At 43.6% G+C, this 13,714-nt stretch overlaps 1 protein-coding gene across 1 annotated transcript; it reads right to left on the bottom strand.

Annotated features, from left to right (window-relative positions):
• Positions 1 to 618: 618 nt before the first annotated feature.
• Glrx2 (glutaredoxin 2) lies at positions 619 to 10,994 on the bottom strand. Its single transcript, XM_050119988.1, has 4 exons — positions 10,798 to 10,994; positions 7,320 to 7,383; positions 3,049 to 3,225; positions 619 to 881 (listed from the first exon to the last, which is right to left on the bottom strand). The coding sequence occupies exons 1-4, from the start codon at positions 10,893 to 10,895 to the stop codon at positions 747 to 749; spliced, it is 474 nt and encodes a 157-aa protein (XP_049975945.1). The 5' UTR covers positions 10,896 to 10,994; the 3' UTR covers positions 619 to 746.
• Positions 10,995 to 13,714: the final 2,720 nt, after the last annotated feature.

Below are 13,714 nucleotides of genomic sequence, written 5' to 3'. Positions count from 1 at the left end.
TGAGACGTAGACCATCCCAGCTGATGTATGGAGGTCAGCTGATGTATGGAGGTCAGCTGATGTATGGAGGACTGATGTATGAGGTCAGCGGGCTACAGACTGGCCCCGTGTCCCCACCACACACACACAAATTCCAATAGCCGGTACACATTCTGAGACGTAGAGCATCCCCGCTGACAGCAGGATGAAGTAACACGTCTGGACTATTCGAAAAGCCCATTCTCACTATAGTGAAACCTTTGCCTTCCACCAATAGACAGACATGTTTTCTTATCCCTGTAACTATGAAGTCATCAGCAGTTTGGTTTCCCAACTATAAACTTCATTCCGTCCTACATAGTTAATGTCTCCGATGATCGTGAAGGGTTGTCAAGACATGGTATCACAACCTACTGCACATCTACATCACATTAAATTTTAGAGAACTCACACATCAGTCCTGAAAGCTAGTGAATGCAAATTAATCCCTGAATGCCAAAGGGAGTAAGAATTTCAAGTGCTTACTTCCTCTTCATTATAAATTCATGAATAAATCCCTCATAAACATCTTAACTTTCAATGGAACTCCATCCTTTCAGTTTTACAAACCATCTCATGCTCAAAAACTGGCCAGGAGGAAGATGGGGGTCCACGGGAATTTATTCATTATTTTACATCACCCTTATGCAGGCAACACACACTTAAAACATCCTCAAACCAAGTGTGGGATTGCATTAACTAACATTTTACTGGTTATAGCGACCACGTCATTCAACTTCTTTCCTCTTGCTTTTTTTTAAATTACATTGATGAACCAGTGGCAGCAATTTCCCTTCTTTGTGAAGCCTGTGAGTGTCCATTGCACCTCCGATAAATGTTCCGTTGACGAATATTCTTGGAACCTGTTGAATAAGCAAAAATTAAATGAGGCCTAATCGTAAGGGTCAGAACCAGTCCAATTTTGGAGAGAAATAAGGAAAAGTAACTTGCCCAAAATTGCAATAGTAGAAGAGGTCAGGTTTAAATCCAAGACAATCTAATTCTAAAGCCCTTCCTTCTACACACCACATTAATTTTAAAACACAAAATAGGACAGGTGCTATGAACCAACATGAGATTCAGCGGGGTCTGCCTGACTTCCAGGGCCTGAGTCAGGAAGGCTCAACTTTTCTTTTTATCTGTCTCTTTTTTTTTTTAATATTTTATTTATTATATATACAATATCTGTGTGTTTGCCTGCAGGCCAGAAGAGGGCACCAGATCTCATTTTTAGATGGTGGTTGTGAGCCACCCATGTGGTTGCTGGGAATTGAACCCAGGACCTTTGGAAGAGCAGGCAATGCTCTTAACCACTGAGCCATCTCTCCAGCCCCTATCTGTCTCTTTCTTTAGGCCAGATCCTAAGTACACTTTCTTCTGACACTTTGGGCTTCCCTCCTGTCCCACCTATGGCTGCTTGTCTCCCATGTGACTGACATCCGTGCTGGCTTAAACAGCGTGGCTTTGTTTCCTTTCCTCCTCCGTTCTTCTCCTTCAGGCAACTACTGAGGTTTCCAGCACGCCTGACCCAGGAGTTTGTCTTTTAAACTCTAATAAAACTGTCCTTGAGCAGAAAGGGAGAAGGGAGGGATGGAGGGAAATCTATGTAAGTATGAATAATGTTGAAATGGTTCCTTTCTACGTGTTTACCAATGTCTTCTACAAAACTTTAAACAAGGACAGTAGTAACAATGAATATTTTTCTGACTATTCATATCATAAAAAGACAAAAACTTCCAGAGGCTAGAACAATGAGTACTAAGCACAGATAAGCACAGGAGGTTAGAGACTGATATTATTCTGTACTGTCCAAGAGTGGAAGGGTAGCTCTTTCTCTTCAGATCACAGGCGCTTCGGGAGCCGCCGGTTACCGTTCAGCCATGGCCAAGTCCAAGAACCACACCACACACAACCAGTCCCGGAAATGGCACAGAAATGGCATCAAGAAACCCCGGTCCCAAAGATATGAATCTCTCAAGGGGGTTGACCCCAAGTTCCTGAGGAACATGCGCTTTGCCAAGAAGCACAACAAGATGCAGGCAAATAATGCAAAGGTCATGAGCACACGTGCGGAGGCCCTCAAGGCCCTGGTGAAGCCCAAGATGACAAAGCCCAGCCGCAAACTCAGCTATCTCTCTTTCATCGCTCACCCCAAGCTTGGGAAGCGGATTAGAACTACATGGCCAGGGGTCGTAGGCTCCAAAAAACAAAGCCCAAGGTTCAAGCCAAGGCAGAGGCCTCAGCTGCAGCTCAGGCTCCCAAAGGTGCCCAGGCCCCTGTGAAGGCCCCATAAAAAAGGTCTCAGTCTGCCAATGTGAAGACAGATGGACTGCTGTGAATATCTATATAGTATTTGCAGATGATCAGGACCTTATGCTGTTTTTACAAATATACTTGAGGCAAGTTGTGTGTAAAAAAAATAAATAAGGGGGGCTGGAAAGATGGCTCAGTGGTTAAGAGCATTGCCTGCTCTTCCAAAGGTTCTGAGTTCAATTCCCAGCAACCACATGGTGGTTCACAACCATCTGTAATGAGGTCTGGTGCCCTCATCTGGCCTGCAGACATACACACAGACAGAATATTGTATACATAATAAATAAATAAATAAATATTTCTAAAAAAAATAAGTAAATAAAAAAGAGGGGAAGGGTAATTTCACCTTGCAAAGACTTCCAAAAGGACCTTAATATTCCACAGACATGCATTCATGACACCATTAGCTACCTCATCCATCCATCCCCTCTCCTCCCTCTCTCCCTCTCTCTCTCTCTCTCTCTCTCTCTCTCTCTCTCTCTCATACACACACACACACACACACACACACACACACACGGTAAACATAAAAGTGAAAATGAACTATGCCGTTTCCTATTCTATGAGCCTGGTTTCTTTGCACAGCTACCATTTCCTTATTAACATGAGATCCACAGAAATGCCAGGTTTGCTGTTTCTAGCAAGAAAGTCTAGTGTCCAGGGACTGGCATGTCACCAGCTCATCACCAGGGGCAGCAGGGCCGAGGGTACACTCACAGTTCTTTCTCCAGTCATCTTATGAAGGGCATCTTGAAACTGGCTACCATACTCCAGCATATCCAATTCTACAGCTTTATAGTTGACATTCATGTCGCGGAAAATCTTTTTGGCCATTGAACAGTAAGAACAGGATGTTTTTGAGAAAATCACCACACAATTGTTAGAAATTGTTTCCTGAAATTAAAAAGAAGCAAAACATTCTCATCTTAGATATTACCTTCTGGAATGAAATCATAACTAGTAGAAGGAATGTGATTTTGGATTGCAGAGCACAACTCTGCTCCAACTAAGTTCCTATCATCTATCTATGGTATCTGTTATAATATTATTAGATATTATAATAATATCTGAGGATGTTATTTATCTCAAAAGCAGGCCATTAGAAACAAAAATGTATCCAAACAGTGCCTGAGAGCAGTATCAAGAACAAATGCCAGTGAGAGCCAATTCTTAGAGAGCAAACACTCCTGCATATTCCCGATGTCATAAAGTCATTTCAACTTCACCGTAATCTTAATGTAGATCCATCCTGTATTATATGGACTGCACAGGGGAAGACACTGAGGCACAGGGGAAGATAAGTAACTATCAGCTGTCCTTGTGATCAATAAACAGATATGAGTCCAGCCCTAGAGTCCAAGTACTTAATCTGTATCATACTTCTCAATGTTTAAGAGGTGTTTACTGCTTACTGGTGAGGACTTTCAGACACAAGGAAAGAATGTGTCAGTTCTCCTTAAAATGCACAGCATCCCCAGGCGTGAACAACAGCTCATTTCCCCATTTCTATACAGTAAAAGATGTAAACTTTGTAAACTATGCCTTCCAGCTGATCCTGGAAAAGCTACTTCCAGAAAAGCTTATTCGCTGCTTTGAAGCTGAAATCATAAGCAATTTTCAAAATGACTGCGGTAGCAGCCTGGGTTGCAGTGTTCTCCAGGCCTTCACCACAATGCCCGGGCTTTGGGATGTGTCTGCACAGCCTCTGAAGTTTTCTTGTGTTCTTTATCTGGATGTCCAAGTCCCTTAGACAAGGTCAGCAGACAGCACTGGTATCCACGCAGGTTTTCAATGGACAAGTCTGGCACCTGAGCACCTGCCTGGGTAGTTCTTACATGGCACGGCATAATCAGGGACTTCAAGACGAAGACAAGGACACAAAGGGCAAAACCCAGACAAAGTGCTTCAGAACTTATAGGCACCCTGAGGGGTCAAGGGATCCTGAGTCATCCCCTAGATGTGGGCAGGTTGGTCCACTTTATGTTCTTCCTCCTGCTCACTAAGTATTTAAAATTCTATCACAGTAAGATCAGCCGCACCAGGCAGTATACTGCACTGGTGAATCAGTTTTACAGATAACAAAACTGAGGCTGAGAGGGTCCTTGTACTTAACTCAAACTCCACATCACACCCAAAGCCAGTAATCTTCCACCATGCTATTTAGGCTAGAGGCACGCTGAGCCTCTCATTTAGACTTGAAGCAAAGAGCAAGCTGAGTGCTCCCATGACACAGAAGCCCTAATAAAGAGATTCCAAAGTGAGTGGACCTCAAGATGACAGTGCCAGGGGTCTCACAAGCACTCCTCGTTGTCGTTCAAGCCCATCCTTATTGAGTGTTTCACGGTGCTGTCTTTGGATTTTAAAATAGAGAATACCCTGCACAAGAAGTTTCTCACATTGCTGCTGTATTCAAAAGACGGTGAGGTTAACTAAGAAAAACTCAGATTCATTCTGTGCACTGCTGGAGTGCAAAGCCCAGGACCTCATATATGCTAGGCTCTTGCCCAACCACTGAGCTACACACTAGTCCAAAGCAGTAACAACATACATGTAGACGATAGTGAGAGGAAAAAAAAAAAAAAGATACGCCTCATGAGCTTGAAGAAAAGAAAAAAAAACATATATAGGAGGAATTCTGGGGGTTTTGTTTTTGTTTTCATTTTTGCTTAGAAAGAGGGATGTATTGTCTCAGATGTATTGTCCAAAGGAGCCTGGCATTTTCTCTCTTCTTGCTTCAGCTTCCCAAGTGCTAGGATGACAGGCACCACAGCCAGCTTAGCGCAAACGTCCTGAGGCAGAATTAATTAAGACTGGCAGCGAAAGAAAGAAACAAGAGACTATAATCATGTATAGTAGTATCCCTAAGTGAATAATTTTATGGGTAATTATTGCTCAGTAGGTTCTGTGTTAGGGCAGAAAGCCGTTAAACAGCTGCCCATGCCAAAACCACACAATAACCTTGGCTCTGAACCGCTGACTCTTAAGTATCAACAGTCTTAGAGCAGGTGTGATGAAAAATAAATAAAAATTTCAACCTCAGAGATGGATTTTGATGGTGGAGTGATTTCTTATTAATAAAGAAACTGCCTAGGCCCCTTGATAAGCCAACCCTTAGGTGGGTGGAGTAAACAGAACAGAATGCTTGGAGAAAGAAGCTGAGTCAAGGAGTCGCCATGGTTCTCCCACTCCAGACAGACGCAGGTTAAGATCTTTCCTGGTAAGCCACCTCATGGTGCTACATAGATTATTAGAAATGGGTTAAGAGGCTGAAACTAATGGGTCAGGCAGTGTTTAAAAGAATACAGTTTCCGTGTAATTATTTCGGGGCATAAGCTAGCCATGTGGGCGGCCGGGTGCTGGGGACGCAGCCTCACCGCTCCTATCACTACAGGATTTCATTAAGAACAAAGGAATTTTAGAAAGAGGAAGAGGGTGCAAGCACATTTTTAAAAACTTCTTACGGCGGTGTGAAGTCCTTTCTAGATGATTTGACCATTACCATGGGTGTAATTCAAAATACAAAACAGAACTTGGAAACTCTACTGAGATGAACTTATATATGATGTATGTGGTCATCTACTCCCCCTCCTCCCTAATAGAAGGAACACCGTTGAAAAGGCTGATAGAGACTTACAGAGATACAGTTAAACAAAAGGTCTTAGGCTACATGGGGAAGGTGTGCAACTGTTGCTAATAGTGTTTACTTACTAGGAGCCGGAGCACAAACCTCCAGTTAGCAAGGCTCCAATGAGACACAGCACAGACCTCAACCACACAGCCTTGTACCAGGCTGAACTAAGTTGCCAAAAATGATAATCACGGATTCAGTAAGAAATCTTGGTCGCTTAAGGAAATTTTATATTGCCTTTTCTATCTTAGAGAAGTATTTGTTTTAAAGGTATAGAAACAGGCCATTTTTCTTGCTTTTGATTTAATAGTTCTTCATAATTAGCACCAAATGCTTGATTAAGATAGATTTATGGCACTTCCAGCTGTAAATCTAAAATGATGTGCGTTTCATAGCCTTTCAGTTGTGCTTGCAAGTGTTGCGAATATGAACGTACTTTAGTTTTCCTAAATACAAGCACTCCATTAGAAGTGATTTTGTCTTACTGATAACATTTTATGTTTCGTTTTATATGACAAGTTATTAAATATATTTTTGTGTAAAATAAAATAGAAACTTTAAAAAAAAAAAAAAGGAAATTTCAGCCAGGCCTGACAGGACAGACTTGTAATCCCAACTAGCTACGCAGAAGTCGAGGCAACACTGCAAATTCAAAAGTAGTCTGAGTTAGAACAGCCTACAGCCAGCCGAGGCAACTCAGGGGACCCTCCTCAAAAGAAGAAGTGACAAGGTGAACAGAGAGGAGGCTTGATAGTGAAATGTCTAACAGTTCAGGACAGCCCAGACACAATCTCCAGAACAGTTGATTGGAAAACGTCAGGGGAAAGGTTTAGAAAGATGGCTCTGTAGGTAAGAGTGCTTCCTGCACAATCATGACGACCTGAGTTCAGTTCCCAGCATGCAGGAGAAGAGTCATCAGTGGCCACATACAGCCCTGTAATCCCAGCATGGGAGGTAGGGGTGAGAGGGAAGACAGAGACAGAATTGCTGGTTGGGGCTCAATGACCACCAGCCTAGCTCCACATTCGGTCAGAGAGACCATCTCAAAGGAATAAGGCAGCGGCAGACAACAATAGATCAGGATATTGGACTTCCCTGCTCTGGCCTCCACACATGCATACAGGCATGTGCATAGCACACACACATAAACCACATTCTCACACAAGAGGAAAGAAAAAACCAGAAATTTTAACAAAAAAAAAAATGACATAGGTAGGACTTGTCACAAGGATAATTTTGATAGCAGTTTTTAAAATAAATATGAATTTAGTAATTATTTCCCAAACTAGATCAAGTCTGGACCCAGAGTATGTTAAATGTGTGTGACAGTTCTTCTCCCTCCATCGGCCCCATCACTCACTTGGATCTGGTTCACAGGCGAAGATGCTGACTTCCCTACAGACGAGGATGTGCTGTTTCCCATCCTAAAACAAAGGAAAAGACCAGCTCAGTGAGTGAGGTACCCTCTATCCTCTGGGTTCCAGTGAAAGACCTTCAATACAAGGATGTCCAAATACACAAAGCGGGAAAAAGCTTCATCAGCACCAAATATCTGACCACAAAGTACTTGTCTACTAATACCATAGGAACTGTTGCTTATCTAAGTAGCCATTCAATAATTTTTACCTGATAAAACTAGTCTCTGTGTCTAAAGTTGAGTGCAGTCTTATTCATAAGTAAATTCATAATCACCAAATACCACATACTCTGCCCTAATGAAGACCTGATGGCTGGCAATAAAATGTGTTTGGAATTTCTTCTGAAAACATACAAAATGGTGGTGGTAGGGGGAGAGGATCTGGAGAGATGACTCAGCAATTAAGGGCATTTGTTGCTCTTGCAGAAGACCCAGCTTCTTCAGTTCCCAGAACCCACATCCACCTTGCTCATAACCAACTAGCTGGAAATCTAGCTTTAAGAGATCTGATGCCTGCTTCTGGTCTCTTCAAGCATGCACAGCTGCATCATACACTCACATAAACATACATACATATAAATAAAACAATAACTTTTAAATATCCAAAACCTTTGTGGACACTGTGAAGCAAAGAACCTACAAAGACTAAGGGAATAAAGGTTTTCAATGCATTAATCCTATAGTTCCCAGTTTCTCCATCCACCAAGTAGGAAAAATGATGACTCCCACTTAAAGGGGGTTGTGAAGATTAAATGAGCTGATTATATATATAAAGCAGAACCGTATCTTAACACAGTAAATGTCAATAATACTTGACATGATTATTTACTCCTGATATGGGACCCTCATTACCTCAGCATTTGTTATCCAAAACCTAGAACTGAAAAAAAGCAGCATTTGTGTCAGGGGTGGTGGCATACACCTTTGATCCCAGCACTGGGAACGCAGAAGCACTGGAGCTCTGTGAGTGGAGGCCTGCCTGGATTACACAGTGAGTTCCAAAACAGCCAAGACCATGTAAAGAGACCCTGTAAACAGATAGACAGGTGGTTGGTAGGTAGGTAGGTAGGTAGGTAGGTAGGTAGGTAGGTAGGTAGATAGATAGATAGATAGATAGTTAGATAGTTAGATAGATGATGGATGGATGGATGGATGGATGGATGGATGGGCAGACGATGGACAGACAATCATCATCAAGTCTTTCCATTGGGTCTAGACCTCGTTCACTCATTTTTCTTGATCAGTTAGCAAGGTCTGACCACACTCTTGGAGCAAATTACACATAATGTAAACTACTAACCTCTCAAAAACATTCGTTAAGCACATGCTGCAAAGGAGAACTACTCAAATATCTAAGGAGTTAGGGTGAGATACAGAACTTAAAGTGCAAATGATTTCTAATATCTTTTTGTTTTTGAGATAGGGTTTCTCTGGGTAGACCTAGATGTCCTGGAACTTGCGTTGTAGACCAGGCTGGCTTCGAACACAGAGATCCACTGACCTCTGCCTTCCAAGTGCTAGGGTTAAAGATGCGTGCCACCACACATGGCTATAAATGGTTTTTAAAATTATTTTTTGTTGTTGTTGTAAGATTTTTGTTTGTTTTTTGTTTTGGGAGTTTTTGTTTTTTGTTTTGAGATAGGATCTCTCTATGTAGACCATGATGACTTAGAACTCAGAGATCCTCGTGACTCTGCCTTTCAATGCTGGGATTAAAGGCCTGCATCACCATACCCAGATTTTTGTTGTTGTTGCTGTTGTTTCATTTTTCCGAGACAGGGTTTCTCTGTAACTTTGGTGCCTGTCCTGGAACTAGCTCTTGTAGACCAGGCTGGCCTCGAACTCAACAGAAATCTGCCTGCCTCTGCCTCCCAAGTGCTGGGATTAAGGCATGTGCCACCACTGCCCAGCTCCCAGCTTTAAAATATACTTAGGATTAAAGAAAAAATGTCTCCTTTCACAAAAGCAATTTATTCCTTGTAGATATAGTTGTAGAAATTTTAATCATGTTATGTATAAAAGTAAGGTATTTTAAATTTAAAAATTAAAGGCTCCAGACAAACAAAGCATTTCTTAAATCATAGTTCTGTGTTTGAGTGAATCCCCACTAAATGGTCTTTTCCTGTGCATGGTGCCCCTGGATGATGAATTTCTGTTTTGCACAGTCATTCTGGAAAACTTCAAAGAAGTTGCAACAAGCATCACATCCCATTTCAACAAAGATGAGTTAGAGACAAGAATCACTGCAACTAAACGTGCGTTTCTCATTGATCCGCAACGGGTTGACAAGGAAACCTAGAAAACAAAAGCATGTGTGTGCCAATACCAGATAGAGAGAAGGTAGGAGCAAGCAAGAGGCTCAGAACGACTGTCCTATTTGGAGGAGGCAGCTTTGAGGGGGAAAAAAAAGCTGGCGGAGTTTCTTAAGTAAGTCTAAAACAGTAGGGAAAATAGACGGCCTTGGCCTGCATGTCAACAATCCAATCTATCTGAAAAAAAAAAGTGTTCGTTTTGTTTTGTTTTTCATCTCTATTCTAGCATTTACCTCCTCCTCAAACCTATGCAGCATTTACAGCAAATGAACTTTTCTAAGAAAATGATAGGGCCAAGAAAGCACATTCTGAAGTATTACTCCCTTCCCTGCCAGAGAAAAAGTTCCAAAAAGGTACCCCTATCTTTCTTGAGGCAGTCCTATCAATTTCTAGTTGTCCTATTAAAGAATGAGGCAGGCACCGAGCAAATGCACAATAAACACCTTGCCTCAATACTAGTCAAGCACCAACTAGTCATGCTCCATTTACGGAACACCTACTAAGAGGTGGTTGATGGGTAAAGCAGGATATACACCGACACATCCAATAGGAAATAGTTCTAAGGACCTGTCAACAACTTAACGTCACGCGATTGGCGCTTTCAGAGGAAGTCTCTGGAAGACAGTGGAGGAATGGAAGCGCTGTAGCTGTAGCGGGGACTGTGATGTCTTGACGACAGCCGCCTAGGCTGAACCTAGTCGGCCACAGCTGGGGTGTCAGGCCAGGATATGCCAAGGAGGAGAGCCCAGAAAGGCAACATTGCCATCAAGTGAGAAACCACATCTACAGGATGCCAGAGTTACTAGCTGCAAAACCTTGGCCATTTAGAAGCAACAGTCATGTTCACTTCCTGCTACAGGACAGCCAAGAGGTAGCATCAAAATAAGACGTAGCATCAAAACAAGAGCGACTCGTTAAATAAGTTCCCACAGCAGGGAAGACCTTTTTCATGGTCGCCCGGGTGTACACTGAGCTAAAGCTGGGTATGTGAAGCTCCAACCAGGGCGTTTGGTATTTGTCCCCCAAACCCGGCTCGGGCTCCCGGGGAAGGTCCACACTAACACTACCGCAGGGTCCCACGGGCCACGCAGGCCCGTCCCGCCGCGTACCCCGAGCCCGCAGCTCCAGCCGCGCTGCGCCGCCAAGTCAAGCTGCTCCCGCTCGCCACCAGTCGCCTCCCCACCGAACTCGGGCTGCGCCAGGACATGGCCAAGCGTCCTCCCGGCAGCCGCGGGAAGAGCAGCCGGTGAGCGCGACCACGAAGCCGGGAGTCCGCCCCTCCCGCGGCCTCGCCCCGCCCCGCCGGGCTGCCCGCGCCACCGCCGGGCTCGGAGAGCCGCCGTCCTTCCCGGCTTCCCGCCTCCCCGCGCGCCCCCGAGCCTGCCGGTGCGCAGCCTCGGCCGAAGAGAATAGCGCTCACCTGCTCGCCGAGTTCTTCCGATCTCTGCCGAGTTCTCCCGAGCCCCACACGCCGGCATCAAGGGTTGAGAAAGGCTGCGTGGAAATTAGTCCAGGCAAGGTGGCCTTGTTCACTTGTGAGTGGTAGTTCAGTCACCGCCTCCTGTCCGACAGGTTTGTGATGTGAAAGAAGAGCCGGAATGTCATCTTAAAGTTATTGATTAAGAGCCCAAAGGGAGGTTGGATTTTACACTTAGGAAGTAAAAGACAATCTAATGTTGAACTTTCTTTCCGAAGATGGTGTTTTTAAGATGAACTGAAATCGGGAAACGAACTAGCCCAGAGATACTTCATCATGGCTTTGACAGTCATGACTGCCACAGCTCCTGATGACAAACTGCCCAAGCCACTCAGAGATGGTAATAATAGCCCTTTGTGCGTCTCTTCACAAATCCAGGGGCACTCAGCCTTTTACTTACAGAGGACGCTGAAACTGTTAAAGCCACAGGTCAAATGTTAACAATTATCAATTGTTCTCAGCTGTTGGAACTATCCATACCTTTACTGAGCCCTCATGCTGATCCCAGGGTACAAAACTAGAACTTCTGTTTATGATTGTTCTTTTTTTTTTAACCTCCCTTGGTCTATATTAATTCATAAAAGAATGAAAGTTAGCTGCAAAAAACAAATACCTCTCATGGGCAAAATATATTTTTTATAAGTCCAAATTTATCTTTAAAGTTAAAGTTTGCGATCTATAATTTTAGAGCTTTTACTTTACCAAGAGATAACTACTTAGTAAAGCTGCTGTGTTTTTTGTTTTGAAGTAGAACTTTTGAAGTACAATTTTACCTTTTGTCTCAAGTAAGTGAAACAATGTGTTACAACATAATTGCCCTCCGCTTTCTCTCCAGAGATACACTGTTTAGTCCCAGGCTGCCCTCAAATTTGTCATCTTCCTGCTGTCGGGATCGCTAAGACACTGGGATAACATGTGCAGCTGTGCCTCTTGCACAAGTTAACATTCTGTAGATGGGATTTTTAGTGGGCATTTGCTCTTTTACTTATTCTCAGAAGCAGCCAGGCGGTGGTGGCTCGTGACTTTAATTCCAGCACTCAGGAGGCAGAAACAAGCAGATCTCTGTGAGTTCGAGGCCAGCCTGGACTACAAGAGCTAGTTCCAGGACAGGAACCAAAAGCTAAGGAGAAACCCTGTCTCGAAAAAAAAAAAAAAAAAAAAAAAAAAAAAAAAAGAAAAAAAAAAGATACTTTTTGTCTACACTTGCGATTGTCAGGGTGGGGGTAGTGAGAACACCAACTAGACCACTCCATTGCTGGGAAAAAAAAAAAAGTCTATCGAGAATCAAACAGCTAAGGCTATGGGGTAAATGCAGGCAAATTTAATGACCAGGTGGGGCCTTTGAGCTGATACAGGCTGTTCCGATTGACAGGGAACTAGAATACCTTGCCCACAGTAGGCAAGATTTAGGACGTTTGCTGGTAAAGACAAGCTGAATTTGGATTTTTGTTTGTTTACCCACCTGTTTCGAGTCCTTCTGTTAGGACATTGTCACCAGCACTGCCATTTGGGTGGTCAATTTGGACCAACAGTGATGACTTCAACAATATAAGAAGGATATTAGGGCCAGGTAGTGCTGGCTCTTGGGAGGCAGGCAGATGTCAGGATTTGAGGCCAGCCAGGTCTGCAGAAGGAATGCCAGGGCTTCACAAAGAAACCCTGCCTCAAAAAAGCAAACAGAAAGAGAAGAGAATGATACTTAACTGCCAGCTCCGGGGAGTGGTGGTATATGGAGATTTTACTGAAAGGAGCAGAATGCTACTTATACAATTCAAGTAAATCTAGCTATGTAACATGATAAGTATAGGTCACAATACCACACTGTACTCTTGAAATTTGCTAAAGTTATCACTCTCAAGTTTTCTCACCAACAGAAAACAAATGTAGCTCTTAAGAAGGATGGATATGTTAATTATCTTGGTTGCTATAGTTACTGTAAATTATCTGTGTACATTAAAACATCAAGCTGTGGTGGTACATGCCCGGATCGGGCAAAACAGAAACTTCTGTCAATACACGCCTTTAAGCCCAGCACTTGGGAGGCAGAAGCAGTCAGATCTCTATGAGTCAGGCCAACTTGTTCTACAGAGTGTGTTCCAGGACAGCCAAGGCTACACAGAGAAACCCTGTCTCAAACAAACAAAACATTAATTTCTGGACCGGAGAGATGGCTCATCAGCCAAGCTCTTCAAGATGTACTCTAACCTGCTCACATGTATAGGTTGGATTTCAATCCAGTAACAAATGGCTGAGGTGCCTATTTAACATAGCAAAGCATACCTACCTGGCTACCTGGCTGCCAGGTCCTGCCTGCATCCCTCAGCCCTTACCTGATTCAGGGTGGGGTATCCCTCCTGGCAGGCATACCCCACCCTCAACCCTGAACTTCTCCAGCCCAGGGGGTTGGACTGCTCATGCCTATATAATCTAACCATTTTGATTACCCCCCCCTTGTTTCTTTCTACATTTATGCCTCCCCTCTCCCTTTCCCCCTCCTTTCCACAGGGCCCAGCCCAGTGTGAACAAGCCCACTCTGGGCTCTCCCAGAT

This window comes from Alexandromys fortis, unplaced genomic scaffold (assembly GCF_014885135.2).
Source record: "Alexandromys fortis isolate MF-2015 unplaced genomic scaffold, M_Fortis_MF-2015_v1.1 scaffold_142, whole genome shotgun sequence".
NCBI classification, from domain to species: Eukaryota; Metazoa; Chordata; class Mammalia; order Rodentia; family Cricetidae; genus Alexandromys; species Alexandromys fortis.
Note: the sequence above shows the minus strand (reverse complement) of the source record. Positions and strands in the feature narration are given on the sequence as shown.

Bases quoted from the DNA above. Each gene is read 5' to 3' on its own strand.
- Glrx2 (XM_050119988.1), bottom strand. From the start codon at position 10,895: ATGTCCTGGCGCAGCCCGAGTTCGGTGGGGAGGCGACTGGTGGCGAGC. The intron at 7,384-10,797 runs GTACGCGGCGGG...CCTTTGTTTTAG, and splicing joins GCTGGAGCTGCGGGCTCGGG to GATGGGAAACAGCACATCCT. The intron at 3,226-7,319 runs GTGAGTGATGGG...TTTTAATTTCAG, and splicing joins CGCCTGTGAACCAGATCCAA to GAAACAATTTCTAACAATTG.